Here is a 20,856-nt window from a genome sequence, read left to right on the forward strand (position 1 = left end):
TCGTGGCATCCATCCTATCCTCCATCTCCACGAGCCTTGGTTCCTCCCTCCTCTCCTCCAGTCTTTGGTTGCCATGGGGATGACGTCAAAGTTGCACCACCAACTCGGCCCAGTCGACGTCTGCCTGAGAGGCGACGCACAGCGTTGCCATGTCTGCTGATTATAAGCGACTTTGGGCTTGTTTTTCTGTAAAGTTGCTTATAAATATTGTGGGGGGTTTTGGGCTTGTTTCTAAATTGTAGTTGCTTATTTGGGCTTGTTTTTAAAGTGTAGTTATTTGGGCTTGCTTCCGATTTTTGTGATTATTGTTTAAACCAGTTCTCAAACATTTGCATGTCAAGGAAGGAAGCCCAAATTAGGCTAATGTATTTCTCCGCAGACACCCCCCCCCCCACCCCCGTTTCTTTTAAAAAAGATATTCCAAATATTTCACTTTTTCTTTTCAAGATCTTTCTGAAAACATGTTTAGTCGCTTCTTTTTGGCTTATTTTAATATAACTGGTTGCTTATTCCTCTCACAACATCTGGCAACGGTGAAGGCGCATCTTGGACATCGAGGCAAGAAGGCATTTGCGACTCTCTCAGCCTATAGATCCTCTGATCATCACATCACATACCCACTCTCCAGTTATTATATCCAAAATGCGCGAAATTTTGCATTTGCAAGCTGGCCAGTGCGGGAACCAGATCGGAGCCAAGGTATGGCAATCATATTTATTCTATAGGTTTGGAATCAATGAATAATGCTGCCTATCGGCTACTAGCCTATTTAGGATTCAATGCAGGAGCCCTGCACGGTGTGAAAGCAGTTATTCATCTTGAATTATACGGTATAGAAACCTAGAAATGTCGGTCCTTCTTGAATTGAATAGCCTACACCACAATGGAAATAAGCCCTCAGGGCTTTTTGTGTTATCCTTTTAGCAGCACCATTGTATAATCGTACCACCGACTGTACTATTTGCGAATCTGTTACTAAATAATCAATCAATCAATCAAAGCAGTCGTGCAAACATTAATTAAGGAGCCAGTTGCATGCTATTGCTTTAGTTTTTCTGCAGCCATTGAATGTGTGCTTATAAAATCACGTGCAAAGACAATTTTGCATGGATTACAGTTACACAACGATCTAGCCTAGCCCTATAGAATGGCTGATAGGCCTATTGCATGAAATGTAGGCTATAGCATGTCAACCATTATAGGGCTACCACTAGCTACATGTCCATTAATTCAAATGTGTACATATTATAGCAAGTATACAGTATCAAATATCTGTATCTACTTTTGCAGACATTTTATGTGCAATTATCCCATTGTGACTATATGTGATAATGGGTAGCTACTCACCCATCCCCCTCCACATAGCTTGCGACCTATTTAACCCTGATATGTTCTATATTTAGGTCTGATAGAGTGGCCAAGTGACCTATATTCTAAGTTTAGTAGAAAAAGGCCTGTTTATTTTGTTTTTCAGCTCAAGGACCCCTTAGCTGAGAGAGAGATGAAGCACTCCCACTACATATTGTATAAAATTGTGTTGCAGATTAAACTTTTCCATAGATTTCATAGATAGCTGGATTCATGTTAATGTGTATTTTCAGATAATAGTTAACTTTTTTTAACCCTCAATATTAAATTCAACTTGACTACCTTTTCCCTCTACACACCAACTCTCTGAAAGTAGCTGATCTACAAGCACACAACGCCTCGCAACGCGAGGCATTGTGAGCTTGTAGATCTGCTATTTTCGGCTAATGTTCCCCGTCACACAAATATTTAATAGATATTAACACAAATTTTAATAGATTACCACAGTGCAGCTACATTACCTCAGGAGGGTGACTCATCAGATTTTCATTGATTTGCACATGCAAATCAATGCCTTCTCCTTCTGCTGGTAAACCTTGCTTAAAATAATAAATCTGTCTCATATTTTCTATCCTTCTTTTTCCGCTCTCAGTTCTGGGAGGTGATCAGTGATGAACATGGCATTGATCCGACTGGTTCCTACAATGGAGACAGCGACCTGCAGCTAGACAGGATCAGCGTCTACTACAATGAGGCCTCAGGTATTGTTACAAATGGCTGAAGCTATAGGGAGTATGCTGTGTGTGTGTGTGTGTGTGTGTGTGTGTGTGTGTGTGTGTGTGTGTGTGTGTGTGTGTGTGTGTGTGTGTGTGTGTGTGTGTGTGTGTGTGTGTGTGTGTGTGTGTGTGTGTGTGTGTGTGTGTGTGTGTGTGTGTGTGTGTGTGTGCGCACACGCACATGCACATGTGCACACACCTGTATAAAACTATAGAATTATTAGCCCTATCTTTAGCCCCATGTCTCCATCCACCTACTGCAGGGGTCTTCAACAGGGGGTCCTCAGAGTTATGACAGGGGGACCGCCAAATCTTTGTATGATAAAGACGTTTTTTACATTAATAACATGAACCCATTCCTATTGTGGGGGGAACATTCACCGAAAATAGACAATCTATAAGCTCACAGATTGTCTTGAGTTTATAGATGCTCTATTTTCGGTGAAGTGGTTTGGTGTAGAGGGAAAAAAGATCCGACCAAGTACAGAGCCAATGGTCAAGTTTACTACGTATTGACGGATTAAGTTAAAGAAATGTTAAGAAAATGTTTAATCAACGATGCAATTTGATTCAATATGTAGTGGGGGTCCCTGCTTCATCTGTCTCTCAGCTAAAGGGTCCTTGGCCTGAAAAACGTTGAAGACCCCTGTATATCTAGCTACAGTGTATCATTTTGCATATACCGCTTTAGTCGTACAAAGAATACAAAACAAATGATTGGCGAGTTTATAGATTTGGAAAACGCCACTGATGATCGATTTCTCATCCACTTCAGGTGGAAAGTATGTGCCTCGTGCTATCCTTGTGGATCTGGAGCCCGGCACCATGGACTCGGTCAGGTCCGGCCCCTTCGGTCAGATCTTCAGGCCTGACAACTTTGTCTTTGGTAAGTCTTGAGAATTCAGCATGACAGGAACTGTCAACTGAAACTTGACTCAGAACTGAACACACAGACCCTCTTTATGATAGTGTACTGTTAGGTACAGTGTAAAATCTGTGAACTGTGTGTTCATTTAACCCTGAGAATGTACAAGTTGCCCCGGGTCCTCTTCTACACTCTCAGTGTTAAATGAACACTCAGGAATTTACTAGTTATATGCAGTGGTGGAAAAAGCAAATGTTTTACTTAAGTAAAAGTATCAATACTGCAATGCAGAAGTACTCTGTTACAAGTAAAAGTCCGGAATTAAAAATTTACTTGAGTAAAATAACCAAAGTATTGGTATCAAAATGTACTTAAAGTATCAAAAGTAAAAGTACTAAAATGGTTGAAAATAGCAGATCTACAAGCTAACAACTGTGAGCTGTGAGCTTGTAGATCGGCTATTTTCAAATAGCCTAGGTATAAAGGCTAAAGTGGTTAATGTATGTATGTTTTATAATGAAATAATGTATGCAAAGTAACTAGTAACCAAAGTTTTCAAATAATTGTAGTGGAGTAAAAGTAAAATATTTGCCTCTCAGATGTAGTGGAGTAGAAGTAAAAGTATAGACAATTGGAAATACTCTAGTAAAAGTACCTAAAATTGTACTTAAGTACGGTACTTGAGTACATGTACTTAGTTACATTACACCACTGGTTATATGATGACCATGTCAGCTCATTGAGTTTTGGATCTCTTCTATACATATAGGCCAGAGTGGTGCTGGCAACAACTGGGCCAAGGGTCACTACACGGAGGGCGCTGAGCTGGTGGACTCGGTCCTGGACGTGGTGAGGAAAGAGGCTGAGAACTGCGACTGCCTCCAGGGCTTCCAGCTGACCCACTCCCTGGGCGGAGGCACCGGCTCCGGCATGGGCACCCTGCTCATCAGCAAGATCCGCGAGGAGTACCCCGACCGCATCATGAACACCTTCAGCGTGGTGCCCTCGCCCAAGGTGTCCGACACCGTGGTGGAGCCCTACAACGCCACGCTCTCCGTCCACCAGCTGGTCGAGAACACCGACGAGACCTACTGCATAGACAACGAGGCCCTCTATGACATCTGCTTCCGCACGCTCAAGCTCACCACGCCCACGTACGGCGACCTCAACCACCTGGTGTCCGCCACCATGAGCGGGGTGACCACCTGCCTGCGCTTCCCCGGACAGCTCAACGCCGACCTCCGCAAGTTGGCCGTCAACATGGTGCCCTTCCCCCGCCTGCACTTCTTCATGCCAGGCTTCGCCCCGCTCACCAGCAGGGGGAGCCAGCAGTACCGCGCCCTGTCCGTGCCCGAGCTCACCCAGCAGATGTTCGACGCCAAGAACATGATGGCCGCCTGCGACCCGCGCCACGGCCGCTACCTGACGGTGGCGGCCGTGTTCCGCGGCCGCATGTCCATGAAGGAGGTGGACGAGCAGATGCTCAACGTGCAGAACAAGAACAGCAGCTACTTTGTGGAGTGGATCCCCAACAACGTGAAGACGGCCGTCTGCGACATCCCGCCCCGCGGCCTCAAGATGGCCGCCACCTTCATCGGCAACAGCACGGCCATCCAGGAGCTGTTCAAGCGCATCTCGGAGCAGTTCACCGCCATGTTCCGCCGCAAGGCCTTCCTCCACTGGTACACCGGGGAGGGCATGGACGAGATGGAGTTCACCGAGGCAGAGAGCAACATGAACGACCTGGTGTCAGAGTACCAGCAGTACCAGGACGCCACCACCGAGGAGGGCGAGTTTGAGGAGGAGGGAGAGGAGGAGGTCGCTTGAAACCCAGGTCTCACCTCTCCTTTAGCCAATTCCCAGCTCCATTGTCTTCGTCGTTGAATCGAAGGGTGTAACCCTCACTCACTATTACGCTAGTGTTACTGATAACGAGTGAGGTTTTCATTTAAAACAATTGGTTCTTGTTCTTCTGTTGTGAATGCATATGTCCTTTCCCTTTATATTCAAAAGCAAGCGATTTCAAGTGTGAAGCCTTGAAATTAGAGAAGGATTAAAAAAGTTTTTACTCATTAATTGCCATTTCTGCCTCAGTGTTTTTATTCATTCATCATGGGCCATTGACATGTTGCAGCATTATTTTTGAATGTCATTCCTTTGACGCTTACTAGGGGGCAGCGATTTGAAGTTCCTCTGTTTTAAAACAACCTAAATACAGTATAATTCAGGTATAGGCAATGTTTACAGAGAGTAAGTGACATACATACATATAATGAAAAGGCAAGGATATTAACTGATCCAATATGAGGCATCTAAAAGCAGAAGTTTGTAACCTTGTTGAGCCTCTAAGACCTTCAAAAATAAATCTAAGTTTATTAAAACATTCCTACTCTGTGAGTGCCTATATGAATTTGTAGCCCTGCAAGCATTTTTGGTCTTCACCCATAGATTAGATAGATACAAATTCAGCAATGCTAAAATGATGAGTGGTATGTTGTGTCAGGTCAACTTTTAATTGGTCCTCAGTATGACATTGTTATCCACTAAGACTTAACTTCTTTAAAAGTAAATGGTGCATTTACCAAAGTGCTTTACAATGTGCATTACATTCACCCATTCACACACACATATGGCAGAGAAAACCATGCAAGGCTAGGCACAAACTTGCCCGTCGGGAGCAGTTAGGGGTTCTGTGTCTTGCTCAAGGACACGTCGACAATAACACAGGGATAGCCCGGGATCTAACAGGAACCTTCTGACTCTAAAATGGCCTTTCTACCTCCTGAGCCAATGCCTCCCCGTAATAAATAAGTCTTGTTGTTTTTTCCCAGTGCACAAAAATATTCCTTATTTCCTCGGCTGGTATAACACATGTGTCTGTGTTATCTGCCAAGTAGCTTCACTCTCTTGTTTCTCTTGTTTCATTCCTGCTTCGCTTCATTCAAAATCTATTAACAGAATTCAAGATAAGCTTCAAGACCATCATTAATCATGTGCAAGTTTCACAGATTATACTTTGTTACTAATAACTGGTCTAACTATATATTATTAAAATGTTGGAGATTAATTTATTGACAATGTAATCATGTTTTATTCAAAAACATGATTTAAAAGGTAAACTACATATACAGCTAGTGTTTGGACATAATTTTGTTCAGTGGAACTACAGGGTGTGAGATATCTGCAAACCTACAAATACTCCTAGCAGGTCATCTTGGCAGTGAAGAAATGTGATCATAGTTACTCACACAATTTCATGTTTCAACTTAATTTGCTTAACTTTGCCAAATGTTTTTCTTTCATGTGATTTGTTTGTAGGCGTTCAATCAGCTAATGAGTCAGTTCAAACTAATTATTATGATATGTGATCTGCTATGTAAGATAAGATATATTAAGTGCTCCGCCAGGCACCCTTTATTTCATTACAGTGGTGGGAAAAGTACCTGAAAGCCACACTTGAGTAAAGTCAGAGATAAATGACTCTGGTAAAGCTCTTCTATTAGAACAGTGGTTCTCAACCTGTGGGTCGGGACCCCCCACATGATTGGGGGGGGGGGTCCCCAAATGACAGTAAAGTGACAATTTAAGGACTTTTAAGACCTTTTTAATACCAAGAAAAATAAATGAAAAAGAAATAGTCCATTACTGCATCAAAAGTTCTGCTAGCATAGCCCAGTCATTAATAAACTATACTCTAATAACTGGTCAAATGTTGACCAAATTGTCAAATAATATAAGAAAGAGGCAAAAAATAATAATAATTGCCGAGGCGTTGTGAGCTTGGAGATCTGCTATTTTCACAATATTTGTCTGTGGAACCGAGTCAAACTAAATTGAATGCCTCAACTTCTACATGCCAAGTGCTTGTCAGGGTGGGGGGTCCCCAGTTGAAATATGATTATTTCGGATTTCGAAATGTCGAAAAGATTGAGAACCACTGCCTTTCATCATGACCAATTAAAAAACCCACCAGTTAATTCAAGTGATTACAAACGTCAGCTTTTGGTCAAGTTGCTCAACTATCCATTGTAGCCTCCTCGTTGAGGCTCCTCCTGGCTCCATGCAATATGCATATTATGGGACATATCTTTAAATAGAAACACCGATTGTGCGAGTGTAATCTTTTGATTGTAACCTGCATGTGCCCGTTTAGTCACGGCCCACAGGCCTGTTCTGTATTCTTCTTCTCTCACTAAAACACATAATTTCCAGGTCTTTTTGACCATAGTCATAATAGATTATTACAGGTCACCCTTCCTTTGCCACTTTGTGCCAGTAAAAGTGAGATTAGATGCGGATTAGGGACCATTGGACCGGCTACCCGCCGCATTCAGCCTTCAACTATTTCAGGAATGCTGTCGTTTTCATGTTGGAAAATGTAATGTCTGATGGATAGGGGGCGCTGTTTCCCAGCATCCAGATATCCTACGCAACCTTCTAGTGAAACATTGGAAAAGGTCTGCAGGTTTAATACTCCAGTCCAGTGACAGTGAACGAACAGGTGAGTGAAAACGGACAGGGAGGGACATATAGGCCTATATTGTATTTGTTATTTAATGTAAACTCAATATGTAAACGGCCTATCACTTTAGCTTAAGCCTTAAGGCATGCCCCCCAGGGCCTTTTTTCTGTTTTCTTTTTCATCATGGAGGTGGACTCTCGTGCTCGTAGTATTCAGTAATTGAACACTTTTTGTAGAGAGAGAGAGAGGAGATGAGATGTGGGGGAGAATACATCGCGCACAGGGGGGAAAAATCCTTTGATGCGCAAAGGCGCGCAGACAAAGGAGCGTCTGTGTTTAAAGCCGCAACAGGTTGATACTGTGTTGCTCAGGTACTGTAACATGAAACTGAGTCACGTGATCAGCAGCGACGATTTGGAGAGTAGAGGGGAAAAAAACTGTTTTACATAGAAACCAACCGACAGGTAGTCGAGAGAGTCTCAGACCAGCAGCACTGGAGCCAGTTGCAGCTTATTAAGCGATTACAAATTAGACGTTGTTTTAATCAATGATTGTCTATCTGTTCTGAATCTGATCGTCTGCTGGATTAGGTTTTTGCGAATACATTTCTTATGAATGACCTGGACAGTTTCATCCTGACAAGGTGAGGCGGAAGCGACTATCACCGGTATCACGGTTCATTCGTGAGGAATGAACTGGTCCGCCTCGATCACCTACCTGAAAACAACGTGAGGTATGTAAGCTGGATGTTCATTCGTTGACTATTAGGCTGTATATTTCATTATCTGTTACTTTCGTCTATAATGAAACATATAGGTTATATGCTGCTGCTATGAATCGAACAAGCTGTGGATTGTAGTAATCTAGTTTAGCCTAATATTCACTTTAATGATTTTTGAATAGTTGGTCTATTAATAGCTATTACACTGTCTGCCACAGAACTAGGATGCAGTCTCTCCAATTGAAGGAAGTTATGATTCAACATCAGGCTGCATGACTGCATCATATTACTCATAATGTTATGTTCTGTTGTTGATCATGCTTAAGTATCATCAGATTAGAATAACTCATGAAAGTAGGAAGTATATCATTTGCATTAGACTACTTAGTACTAAGTTTATTAAATTAAATGTTTGTGGTCTAAATCGTCTGATAATAAATTATGTTCCCTCTTTCTCAAAAGAACCTTTAGCAAATGTTTATCCCAACAAAATGGGTCCAAGTTGATGCTCAAGAGACCCTATATGCCAGTCTACCCATACTAGGCGCACCTAGTTAAGGGTAGAGATGGCAGCACTTCCAGATATAATGATGATGATGAGGCCAGATCTTGTGGTCGGGGGCGTCTTACTACTGGTTCTGGGCAGTAATCCCGTCTGGGGTGAGTCAGTTACCACCCTTCATTCTCACACTCCCAAACAAAACCTTCTGACCAGACATTCTGCACACACGCACGCACACGCACACGCACACACACACACACACACACACACACACACACACACACACACACACACACACACACACACACACACACACACACACACACACACACACACAGCTGCTGTTTTATTTTAAATATAACAGGCATTGCAGAGATAATCTGAAACATGCAGATGCTTGTAAACACAGTAAGAACACCTCAACTGAAGATTTTGAACAAAGGAATGTGGTGTCTTTCCTGGCATAATATGTCTTGACACTATGTTTCATTTACCAATTCTACATACACCAGGTCTTGTGAAATGACTTAGAATGAATGCCATAATTCCTTTTCAGACGTGAAATAGAATGTTTTTGCTTTTAAACACTATATTTTTTATTATACACTTGTGATGGTGTTAGCTTTGCAGGACGTATTAGCTTGTTATATTACCACAGGATTTTGAGTAGAAACTAGTCAAACTACCCCCTCCCTCAACCCATGCTTTTTGTTATCAAGGAGGTGTACTTTTGTCCTTGAGAACTGTTTACAATTTGCCTAGTGAATGATTGACTGGGTTAGGAAATCCTCAGCGGGCTTAAAAAAGGAAAACGTTTTCCATGGAGCTCTGACTTGAAGTAATGCTGTATGTATAACACATTTTGCGTTGGAGTTATCTTTTTCTGATCGTTGACACTAGTCAAGTACAGGTTGTGCTTGACCAGTGGCAAGCACAGCCTGTACTCCCTGACTAGTGGCAAGTCCTTCTCCCCCTCCATTCTCACACACACAGTCCATTCTCCACTCCAAGTAGTAAAGTTGTTACTGTGTAGTTACGTGATGTCACTGAGTGATCACATGGGTGGTCATGGAGAATGTGGCTGGCAAAAGAATGGCTCTGACTGGACTTAACTTGCTACATAGCAGTACTGCACAGTGCACATATACATTTGTCAACGTCTTAAAATAATGGCCCAAGTAATTTTTTTATGTATTTTTGCCTAAATCAGCTCTTCATGACAATGGCCACCTCTGGTAAAATTGTCTATATCCTTATTGAAAAGGATCATGCTGTTCCCACCCCAGTAGTATAATGGCCTATCTCAAGATTGTGGCCATTTTATGGCCTATGTTTCAAAGACAATGTGACTAGGCCAATTTCTTTTGGCTACGTCAATTGCCTAAGTCTGGAGTAAGTCAGTTACTCCACAAATAATTTGGCCTGCCAGGTTTACAATTGCCTAAGTCAAAACACAAATCATTTAATCCTCTCATGTTACATAACTGACAGACAGTGTTATTTGTAGGTCAATAGTCACATATTGTTATAAACTTTTTGGGTGAGATATAAAAGAGAGATCATATAGTTTGTTTTGATTCATTTTTTTCTGTTTTCTGAAAAACGTTTTTTTTAAAAGACATAGACCATTATTTTAAGAAGGGGCGTATCTACGGTTGATTTATTACATTTGTTTCATTAGTTTCTCAAATAAGCATTTTGATCAATAGTTTAACCACAACCGAGCGTTATGAGCTTGTAGATCGTCTATTTTCGGTGAAGAGGAAAAGGAGAGGACCTAGTATAGAGCCCTATAGGAGGCCCCGGTCAACCAAGTATGTAAGTGGTTATGTGTCTTTTATTTTGTATTTTTGCCCATGAATGTCACCATTAGCTGAAAGACAGATTATGCATCCTACACTACACAGGTTTTGTTATAAGTGCATTGGATAAGTCTTTCTCTGACTGTTGCAGGTGCAGATGTGGACAATGCATATCCCAGTGTAAATGGGCTGGAAAAAGTTATGTATTTTCTACTTAGTGCTGATCTGTGGTTACTCTCTTCACAGGAAATAGTACCATAAATGGAGGAGCTCCTAATAACAGCACGGTGAGTGAAAAATTACATTCCAGTATTCTGTCAACAAGTCAATAAGATCAGACAATATTATTATTATTTTACATGTGGTTATTTGTCTTGTTTATTTACTTAGAGCCCTCCTCTCTAGTTTGAAGATGTGTCTAGTAAACTGTCTTTGTACTTTTGATCACATGTGGTATTTATTATTTTGTTTATTATTTGGTGTCAGCATGTTGGCACTAGAAATACTGTGTTCTTTAAAATGTGTCTTAATAATCCTGTAAGGGATGGGCTGTGTTGAGGCAGCCAGACACGAAAATACAATTATTCATTCATTCATACTTATTTATTTTTTCCAGGGACCCAACATAGCAGCTATTGTGGCCCCTACAGTGACATTGGGTGTACTGGCCATCGTCTCAGCTGTTCTCCTATCCTGGCTCTTCTGCGTGGTGAAGAAGAAACGTCAGACTGAGGGGACGTACAGACCCAGTGCTGAGGAACAGTCTGGAACAAAAGGTGTGGAAACACCCGATGCACTAAAACTGCCCAAGGAGGAAAGACTTATTTGAGTTGTTGTGCCTTTAGATTCTATCAAATATCTATATTTGATCAGGCCCTGGGCCGAACAGGCTTACATCCTGTGGGAACAAGTTCCTTCTCTTGAACTGTATAATGATGGAACATCTCCTAAGGAATAAGGGAAACTTTATTTCAACTTCAACTGCATCCCTGTTCCCAACAAGGCGCCACGATGAAAGCACTGGAATACCTTAAAGTGTCACATGTAGAATATCAAAATGACTTGTTACACAATTCAAGGAGGTTCTGGACAATTCTTCTGCACTAAATGTAAAAAAAAATAAGAAAAAATAAGAGCTGCAGTATTTCATCTCCACAGATGATCATCTTTTAACATTTCATAACATTTTTATGTTAATGTAATCAAATAATCCTATCATAAAACATTATGCCTTAACGCTTTCTAATCTTAATCAAGCTTCTGTTATGTGTGGTAGCTAAATACTCTTCAAATGATACCTGCTAATATTTATATGACAACAAGCACATGTTACCATAAGATACAGTGCATGTGTTTTTGATTGTGATCTCCATGCAAGCTTTGTTTACAAGAAAAACATTGATCGTCTGAAATCATTTCACGGTAAAACTTACTATGTACGTATGTGTATCATTATCTTTGACCTCAAACTCATTTCTTTTTATGAAGAGTCCACGATGAGTCCATTTTGTATCAAACTTGGACTTTTTTTGGCGTCATATTAAATAATATCTTGCCTTAAGCAACTCTTCTTGATAACTCTTGATTTTAGATACATCTGCTGTATATTTAACACATTATTTCAAGCAAGTTTGAATGATTGTTTACATATATTACGTATGTATATATTTAAATTAATTATAATTGTAATAATTTAAAGTCACATCATTTCTAACGTCAGATCTACCTGTGCATTGCGCTGTTGTGTGTTATTTTACAAGACACAGCATTTTTTTAAAACTGTTTTTTGTAAATGCCTTTACAAAAAATGTTTTGTAGAATAGTCAAGTCATAATTTCTTAGAATCTCCACCATTCATAATCCTCCAAAAATATGACATTGGCCAATCAAAAATATATTTTTCATTAAACATTATCTCAACATAATGTCTAATATAAATGATGGGAATGACTGAACATTCAATCATTTTTCTGCTGAAAAGAGCTAATGAAAAGAGACCGTACCTATCTTGTGAAGTCATATTGATTTACTGACACAAACATTCAGAGGAAATGGGAAAGGTGACTGAGAGTTCATGACTTACAAAGTAGATTTTGCGTTCCTGAAAATTTTGCATTATGAGGCAGAGGTGGTATGTAAAACTTCGGCACTCCTTTACTTAAGTACTTTTTCTGAGGATATGTACTTTACTTGCGTACGTTTGCCTCCTTAAATTTTTACTCCACTCTAATACATTTCCCCCATGACCCTCAAAGTACTTTGGCATTCCAAGCCAATGCAAAAATCCATTTCAAGCTATTAATGCTGTCTGCATGTTCAGCCTGGTCAGTACGTTATTGCTACCAAGGAAGATGGCAGCAGCAAATGCAGCAATCATCACAAATGGCCATATCTAAGAGATACTCTACCATTATGTTCAAATTCATGGAAATTATGGCTGCCATTAGGGGATGACATTCCAGCATTCTCAAATTCGGCCTAAAATGAGAGGCAAATGGTCATTAAATAAAGCATTTATTTTAATGCGCGTGTCACACATTGACAAAGGCTGGATAGCAGAAACGTTTGTTGTAACTAAAGGCATATGGAGAAATTAAAGAAACTTTGATCTCGCGCGACCCTTCGCCTGTCTTTGTCTGTAATTATTTTGATACTACATTTCTTGCAGACTTTTAATCGTGGTATTCTAATACAGTGGTTCTCAACCTTTTCAGGGCGTGACCCCCCAACTGGGGACCCCCCCCCCCCCCCCACACCCTGACGACCACTTGGAATTGTAGGAGTCGAGGCACTACGTTTAGTTTGACTCTGTTCCACAGATAAATGTGTGTGAAAATAGCTGATCTACAAGCTCACAAGAGGCGTTGTGAGCTTGTAGATCGGCTATTTTATTAAAAAGGTCTTAAAAATCCTTAAATTGTCACTTCACTGTCATCTGGGGACACCCCCCCAAAAAATTAATAAAATCAACATGATTTTATTTATTTTGTAGTATGTACTATGTAATGTATCCTAGTATCCACTATCCAGTTATGGTGTAGTTTATCATAGCTGTGCCACCCGAGTTTGATACATCCATGTTGCCACCAGGGAGCGATAATGCAATTGCCTGTTGTTGTTTTTTTACTTGGCAGCTCCGCCTCCGTGTCCGTGGTGCTTCTCAGCGTTGCCATGTCGGCTTATTATAAGCGACTCTGGGCTTCTTTTTCTGTAAAGTCGCTTGTAAATATTGGTAGTTGCGGGTTGTGGTTTCTAACGTGTACTTGCTTATTTAGGCTTGCTTCCAAATTTTTAAAAACTATTTAAACCAGTGGTTCTCAAATATTTTCATGAAAATGTATTGTGCCCAGGCAGGGAGCGATTTGTGTGGTTAGAATGACGTTTAAAGAATATTCCAAATACTCCACATTTTCTTGCGAGAGTTTTTGAAAATAGCAGATCTACAAGCTCACTGTGAGCTTGTAGATCTGCTATTTTCAAATAGCCGACGCAGGCCTGGGAAGTGCTATTATGTGGCCTTTTGGGCTTGTTTTCCTAGACATGGTTGCTTATTTCTCTCACAAAATATGGCAACACTGATGCTTCTGTCAAAGCGGCGGGAGAGAGTAGTAGTATTCTCTGTAGCAGCGGCATAAACATATTACAAATCATCACCGTTTACTTATTTTATGTTAACTAATCGGTGTATCCGGGCATTTACGAGGCATTATTCGCATTTTGTAGTTGATAAACACCAGTGTTACTAATTGTCACTCGTGCTGCCGTAGCGTTAATTGTGGAACAAAGCGGGTTCCCGGGAATTTTTTGTTTTGAACAATTGTTCTGGTAATCTTTTTTTTTTAGCGCCGCGTCTGAAACAATGGCGAAGGTACAAGTGTTGAATGTGGCCGTGTTGGATAACCCCAGTCCCTTTGGAAACCCCTTTCAGTTCGAGATCACGTTCGAGTGCATGGAAGACCTGCCTGAAGGTAAATATATCAACACAAAGTCGCTGTCGATTCGTTTCCGAGTCAAAGGCATTGCGTTGTTGTGGCTCAGTCTACTTGCTGGACACAAAGCTAGCCTAGCAACCCTAGCTAATGTACAATGGGTTATGGAGCAGTTGGAAAATGTACCGTTTAACTTCACCCTACACATGTGATCAGATCACTGAATGTCTCATGTGTTTCAATGTGTAGAATAGATCCGTTCCTGTTTTCTTCTCTAGAATGCTATGCCCCCCACTACTAGTACTTTAAATGTCACTGCAATTATACAGGTATACGGTTTGATATATTGCAAGTGCGCCATCTTGAGGATATATCCCGAAGGGTAACAGGATAGGTGGGCACTAGGGACATCTGGGCACCTCGATGTCAAATTGGCTATTTTGTCCAAAATGTAAACAAATCAAATATTTGAAAAATTGTCTAAAGTAAAGTATACATGATTAGAACATGCTTAGACATTAGACAATTAATGTCGAATATTTCTACAATTGCTACAAAGTCTGCATATCATTTTGGGGCATCAACAAGAAGTTGAAGGATAAAACTAAGTCTGATAATGCTGTACCGTGCATGTTCACATCATGCATACTTTACATTACTTAAGATCATTTTTCAAATATATATATTTTTTACATTTTGAACAAAATAGCCAATTTTACATTGAGGTGCCCAGATGTCCCTAGTGCCCACCTATCCTTGTAAATCAGTCTTACTTTGGCACTTCAGTATGTACACTGATGGCTTTGCATAATAAAGGAAGCTCAAGCACTTTAAAGGTAGGGTAAGTGATGTTTTTTGGTTACAACCAAAAGTTGTTTGTTAAAAGTTTAAACCACTATATTGTGATAATCATTGCTATAGTATAGAGTGTTTGTTCAGTAGCAAGGATCTCTGCGTCTCTCCAGGTCTTTAATAAACAGAAAGTACCAATGGGGTGGGGGCCAATCAGGAGAAAGTACAAATTCTGCTCCAATTTTATAGTGTTCCAATTTTATCTGCTCATTTCTTTGTGTCATCACTTCCAAATCCACTTGTTTATCCTGTGTCCTGTGTGAGTTCTCTCTCCTGATTGGGTATCCTAATCAAGAGCTGGATGGAACAAACACTCTATAGTCTATACCAATGAGTTCTATCAGAATATAAAGCAATTTAACACTTACTTTAACAAAAAGCTATATATATATATATATATATATATATATATATATATATATATATATATATATATATATATATATATACTGCACGCACGCACGCACACACACACACAAGAACGCTCGCTCCAAAACACGTTTGCCCCGGGTCAAATCCGGTGATCTCGGAACGGTCGCCACAGGAATTCCCAAACGTAACCTCAGTAAAACTATGCCTAAACCTAACCTTTTTCCTGAATGTCTTTTATTTTTGCAGACCTGGAGTGGAAGATCATCTATGTGGGCTCTGCAGAAAGTGAAGAGTACGACCAAACCCTGGACTCTGTCCTGGTCGGACCAGTACCGGCTGGAAGACACATGTTTGTGTTCCAGGTGTGTGCTTTGTTTGACCAAAACTGAAACACTGCTGCTTCATACAGAACTACTTTTGAAACAGCTGCCTTCGATGTTAGACAATACTTAGAGCTGTCCCGATTATGACATTTTCACACAAATTATTGCGATTAACAATTTAATTGTATTTTTATGGTTAAAATGTGGCCTACGTTCGTTTGTTTTATACAATAGGCTTTGAAGTTGCACAAGTGCAGATATGACAAATAACCTAAATATACAAAGAAATATTTAACAACTTTATACTTTCAAAAAAACATTAATAGTGGAAACAGCCGATCCACAGGCCCACGACGGGCCGCACTGCACCTCGTCACGAGCCTGCAGATCCTCCTCTCCCCACCCAGCACCAGAACAGGGATGCCAGGACTCAATCGGTCAACACAGCCCCTCCTCATCCAAATACCTCTTAAATATGATATTTAAGTAATTCATATTTGGACTTTGTTGTACCTCTACCTCCACACTCAGTCCATTCCACAAATTCACTCCATAAACTGAAATGCACATTCAATTTCAATTTGACACCAGGACTTTGATAGGAAGAAAAAAGTTTGTCAGTGCTGTTTTAGTAGACCGATCAGAACATAACTTTAACGTTTGGTTTAACCACTTTAAACATGTCATTATAAGCAAAATATTTAGAAAATAGCAGATCTACAGTAACACGCATCATGAGCTTGTATCTGCTATTTATGAAAATAGGGCCTAAGTGGTTAAAAAAGTTTTCATTTCAACAACACAAACGGGGGAGAAAACTGATCCATGGTTAATCAGATATGCGAGAGACCGTCTGAGCACGAATGTGCATGCGTGTAATCTGTATGAGAGAGGATGGTGTGAAGAAAAGATAGAACTTTGGGTGGGTGGAGTTACAATGTTAGAGCAAAAAAATAAGTGTGCACTGTGTTGAGAAACCAAACCCTTGTTGCCCCTTGAATTTGTGTTTGATGAATGTGCCTAATATGGTTTTGTGATTTGTCAAGAAGTATATGTTGTACCATGTACTTATTCACTCAATAAAAAAAAAGTTTTTAAAGTTAGTCAGATATGATCACCATGCCACAATTTAACCCATTCAAACCGGGAAAGCATCTTTGTAATTTTTGATTTTAACCACTTTAACCGTTATTATATATTTTGGCTATTCAAAAATAGAAGATGTACAAGCTCATAGCGCGTCACTTCATGCCGCGCTACAAGCTTGTAGATCTGCTATTTTTGAGAAAACATTTTTAAATGTGCGCAAATCTTTGAATATATATATATCCTTTTAAAGCGAACATTTTAAACTCAAATGTTTGCATCTGGGCGTCCCTGGTACAAAATATTTTGAGATGGGGATCGGCGACCAAGTGCATTGAGCACCACTGATATAGCAACATAACGTTTTTCAGAAAACTGTTAGAATCGGCCTCAGGTCTTAATGGGTTAATGAATTCAGATTGGTCAACCAGGTGGTTCAGATGTCGTGAGTCTGTACTTACTGTATTGTTTTGATCTCCACAGGCTGATGCTCCAACCACGGGTCTAATACCAGAGAGTGATGCTGTAGGTGTTACTGTGGTGCTAATTACCTGCACGTACCGTGGCCAGGAGTTCATTCGCATCGGCTACTATGTCAACAATGAGTACACAGACCCTGAGCTGCGTGAAAACCCACCAATCAAACCTGACTACACACAGGTCAGAACCCAGAGTGTCTATGGACCCAATGTTTTATACACTTGTAAAAAAAGAATATATATAGGTTAGGTAAGCCTGACTTGAGTGTGGATATATGAGCTATTTACTTTTGAATGTGAAGATTTGTTGGCTTACATTTTACTATAAACATTTGACTTGGTACTATGTTTGATATTTTCCTTGCTGTCTGTCTTTTTCACCTTTCAGCTCCAGAGAAATATTTTGGCATCAAACCCACGTGTGACAAGATTTCACATAAACTGGGAAGGCTGTGCGGAACGAATGGAGGACTCTGAAAACGTGGACCCTGCCCCAAACTCCATGCTTCCTCCTTCCTGCCTCCCAGGCAAGGCTCCACCCCTGGGGCTAATGCCAGACAACTCCATGGACTGCTTATAGAGAGACTCCACTCCCTGTCTGATGGATGATCTTTCACAGCACTAACCTACGCCTTTTTTTTTCTTTTTCTTTTTTAAAGAATGCCCATGGATGGACATTCTAGTGCGGATGTACAGACAACTTTGCCTCACAGGTGCCCTTATTTCCCTGAAACTTGTTGTCAACAGTAAACATTCGGTTTGACTTCAGGGAACTGCTCCTTTGGGAAGAAGATAAACACCTTACTGGTACAAGTCATCAGTATGCATAGGGAGTTGGTTTTTACATGACTTATTGAACAATATTGATACAATAGGTTAACTTGCTTAAATTTCATGGAAGGGGGAAACACTGACTCAAAAATTCTGCTGAAAAAACAGAAAGCTGATGTGATTCAGCTTGCTTCCTTTTTGCGCCGCGGGTCATTTAAGAGGATTTAGGCATTGAAGTACATGTAAATGTAAAAAGAAAAACTAAAAAAAAAACTTGCTGTCCAAGAATTTGATAATCACCCACTGTATTCAGGTTCCTTTTTGCACTTAACATCATACTTTTTTCCTATATAGGTTATTGCTGGGACTTGGATGTGGTACTGTATATCTCTGTCTTCAATTGTTTTTGGTTTTTGTCTGCCCGTTTGTTTTCAAAATAAAGAAATATATTGTATGTGTGATGGCATATGCATATGACCTTGTGACATGGAGAATGGTAATGGTATCCCATAACGGTTAAAACGTAAGTTTGGGAGTGCCTGGTGGTTCAGCCAGTTAGTGCACAGACTATGCTTGTGAGTGCGAGGTGGCGGGTTCCAATTCGAACCCTGTGTTGTCTCACATGTCTCTCCTTTCTCCCGGACCTTGGTTTCCTGTCACTCTGCAATGACTTGTTATCTGAAATAAAGCATAAAAATGCCAACAAATACGTCAACAAGTTTGCATAGCATATAGAGCAGGAAACTAATTTGAAGGAGGAACAATCACGAGTGTCTTTGATCCAAAAAGGACTCTCGAATGTACATGTCCTTTTACAATTTAGCAGACGCTCTTAATCCAGAGCGATTTACAGTAAGCAAGGAAAACACGTGGCTAGGATGTCTACCACAGTACCATGCTACGCATGCACATACATTTCTGTTTTTATTAAGAGCAATTATAGGGGTTCCGGGTGGCCAGAGTTGGGTCAGATTACTTTGAAATGTCAGTTGAAACAATCACCACCCAATTACTCAATACAAACATGGACATTTTTTTAAAATAACTAATAATCCCTTGGATTAGAAACCAATTGTAATCTGATTACTTTGGAATACTTAACCCTGCCCTGAACTCTGTATGTCATATCATAGCTCTTCAGTGGCAAGCCCACTTTGTGGACCCCAGATCTGTGGATACCCCATTAAAGGGAAATGGTTCTATAAATCCCAATATTTTTAGCCAGATTTTAATTGGTAAGGCCAATTTAATATTCCTTTTGAAGGCATAAAAAGCACTTATTTTGATGTAACCGCTATTTACCCTGGGGAACACATTGAGACCACGGTCCTCACCTTTATTGAACACAAGTGATGAAGAGGAGGACTCGAGGAGAGGTGAAATCCCTTCTATTTTGAGACTAATTAGAATATCTGGGAATTAGCTTCACAATACACAGTGGAGTGAGAGAATCATCTGATTTACAACCCTTTATATCTAGCTTCCTGAAAGACCATTTTTGTGGTCTAACAATGAAAGGCAGCTTGTCTTTTGTGCTAGTATAGGCTAAACACCCTAATATTAAAATATGTAGGTTGAGATACCTTCATTGTATGTCTGTCACATTAGCCATGTGGCCAAATGTAATGTAATCAAGCTTCCTTGACAAATGTAACTGTAATCTAATTACATATTTTTCCAAATGTAATCTGATTACATAATCCAGATTATGTGTAGTCCATTTCTACTCGTGAACCTTGCTGATGCCTCAATCACTTGTTTTAATTCACAGACCACACTCAAGGCGAACGACGAGGGGCCGGGTTCAGGTGGAACTGGAACCTGACACCGGTCTCTGCCCTTGGTCTCCTGTCTTCTCTGCACTGATCCATCACAGAGACCGAGCTCGCGCAACGACAGCATCAAATGCCACACAATCAAATAGAGATTACAATAGCGTGTGCCAAAATTGGAAAACACGTAGTTCCCCACTCTTCCCCCCCCGACAAAACTGTGCGCGTGGCCCTTTAAATTTGGGCATTTCTTACTAAAAATAGCCCATCTTAACGTCACATCCAATCACAGATCAGTGGAGTGGTGGTGGGAGGGGTGGCAAGGTTCGAGCTTTGGCATTGAACACTTACTGCTCCCCAAATAATACCAGTGTGGTTCGAGAGCGGTATGATTCTGTTGTTTTATGCCATAACTAACGGTGTTGTGTTCAATGCAGTCAGTTAATCTGCGACAGGGCAGCTGGATGAACTGGGGAAAAGAAACATATTTTACTGGCATTAGACGTATTGGTTGATCTGCCATTGTAAGAGGCGGGCAGTGTTGCCAGATGTTGTGAGAGAAACAAGCAACCAGTTATATGAAAATAAGCCCAAAGGAGCTAGCCCTTCGCCCATTTAACATATACATTGGCTATTTGAAAATAGCAGATCTACAAGCTTGTAGATCTGCTATTCTAAAAAAAAAAAAACATTTGGGGGAGAAATTGAATATTTTAACAACACAAATCTTGTATGGGGATCCCTGGCATAACATATTTTCAGACGGGGGTCCACAGACAAATACATACAAATACAAAGTACCTTTGGGGTCCTTGACTTGAAAATGTTTGAGAACC

At 40.5% G+C, this 20,856-nt stretch overlaps 3 protein-coding genes across 6 annotated transcripts; all 3 read left to right on the forward strand.

Moving 5' to 3' along the window:
• Positions 1–579: 579 nt before the first annotated feature.
• On the forward strand, positions 580–4,776 carry tubb4bl (tubulin, beta 4B class IVb-like; the record flags this gene model as incomplete). 4 transcript variants are annotated; one of them, XM_080448001.1, is made up of 5 exons in its annotated part: positions 580–699; positions 1,961–2,069; positions 2,860–2,970; positions 3,719–3,798; positions 4,657–4,776. In XM_080448001.1, the coding sequence occupies 5 exons, from the start codon at positions 643–645 to the stop codon at positions 4,774–4,776; spliced, it is 477 nt and encodes a 158-aa protein (XP_080304127.1). The 4 variants fall into 4 exon arrangements, with proteins under 4 accessions (XP_080304127.1, XP_080304124.1, XP_080304125.1 ...); XM_080447998.1 differs by having other exon boundaries at positions 3,719–4,776; XM_080447999.1 differs by lacking the exon at positions 2,860–2,970 and having other exon boundaries at positions 3,719–4,776.
• Positions 4,777–7,812: 3,036 nt separating this feature from the next.
• On the forward strand, positions 7,813–13,032 carry crb3a (crumbs homolog 3a). The gene is made up of 4 exons (XM_080447103.1): positions 7,813–8,144; positions 8,595–8,792; positions 10,683–10,723; positions 11,053–13,032. The coding sequence occupies exons 2-4, from the start codon at positions 8,699–8,701 to the stop codon at positions 11,263–11,265; spliced, it is 348 nt and encodes a 115-aa protein (XP_080303229.1). The 5' UTR covers positions 7,813–8,144; positions 8,595–8,698; the 3' UTR covers positions 11,266–13,032.
• Positions 13,033–14,035: 1,003 nt separating this feature from the next.
• Positions 14,036–18,702, forward strand: asf1ba (anti-silencing function 1Ba histone chaperone). The gene is made up of 4 exons (XM_080446417.1): positions 14,036–14,404; positions 15,836–15,951; positions 17,482–17,658; positions 17,866–18,702. Exons 1-4 carry the CDS (start codon positions 14,296–14,298, stop codon positions 18,055–18,057), a joined length of 594 nt encoding a protein of 197 aa, XP_080302543.1. The 5' UTR covers positions 14,036–14,295; the 3' UTR covers positions 18,058–18,702.
• Positions 18,703–20,856: the final 2,154 nt, after the last annotated feature.

This window comes from Gymnoscopelus braueri (genome assembly GCF_963280865.1).
Source record: "Gymnoscopelus braueri genome assembly, chromosome: 13".
In the NCBI taxonomy this organism is placed as follows: Eukaryota; Metazoa; Chordata; class Actinopteri; order Myctophiformes; family Myctophidae; genus Gymnoscopelus; species Gymnoscopelus braueri.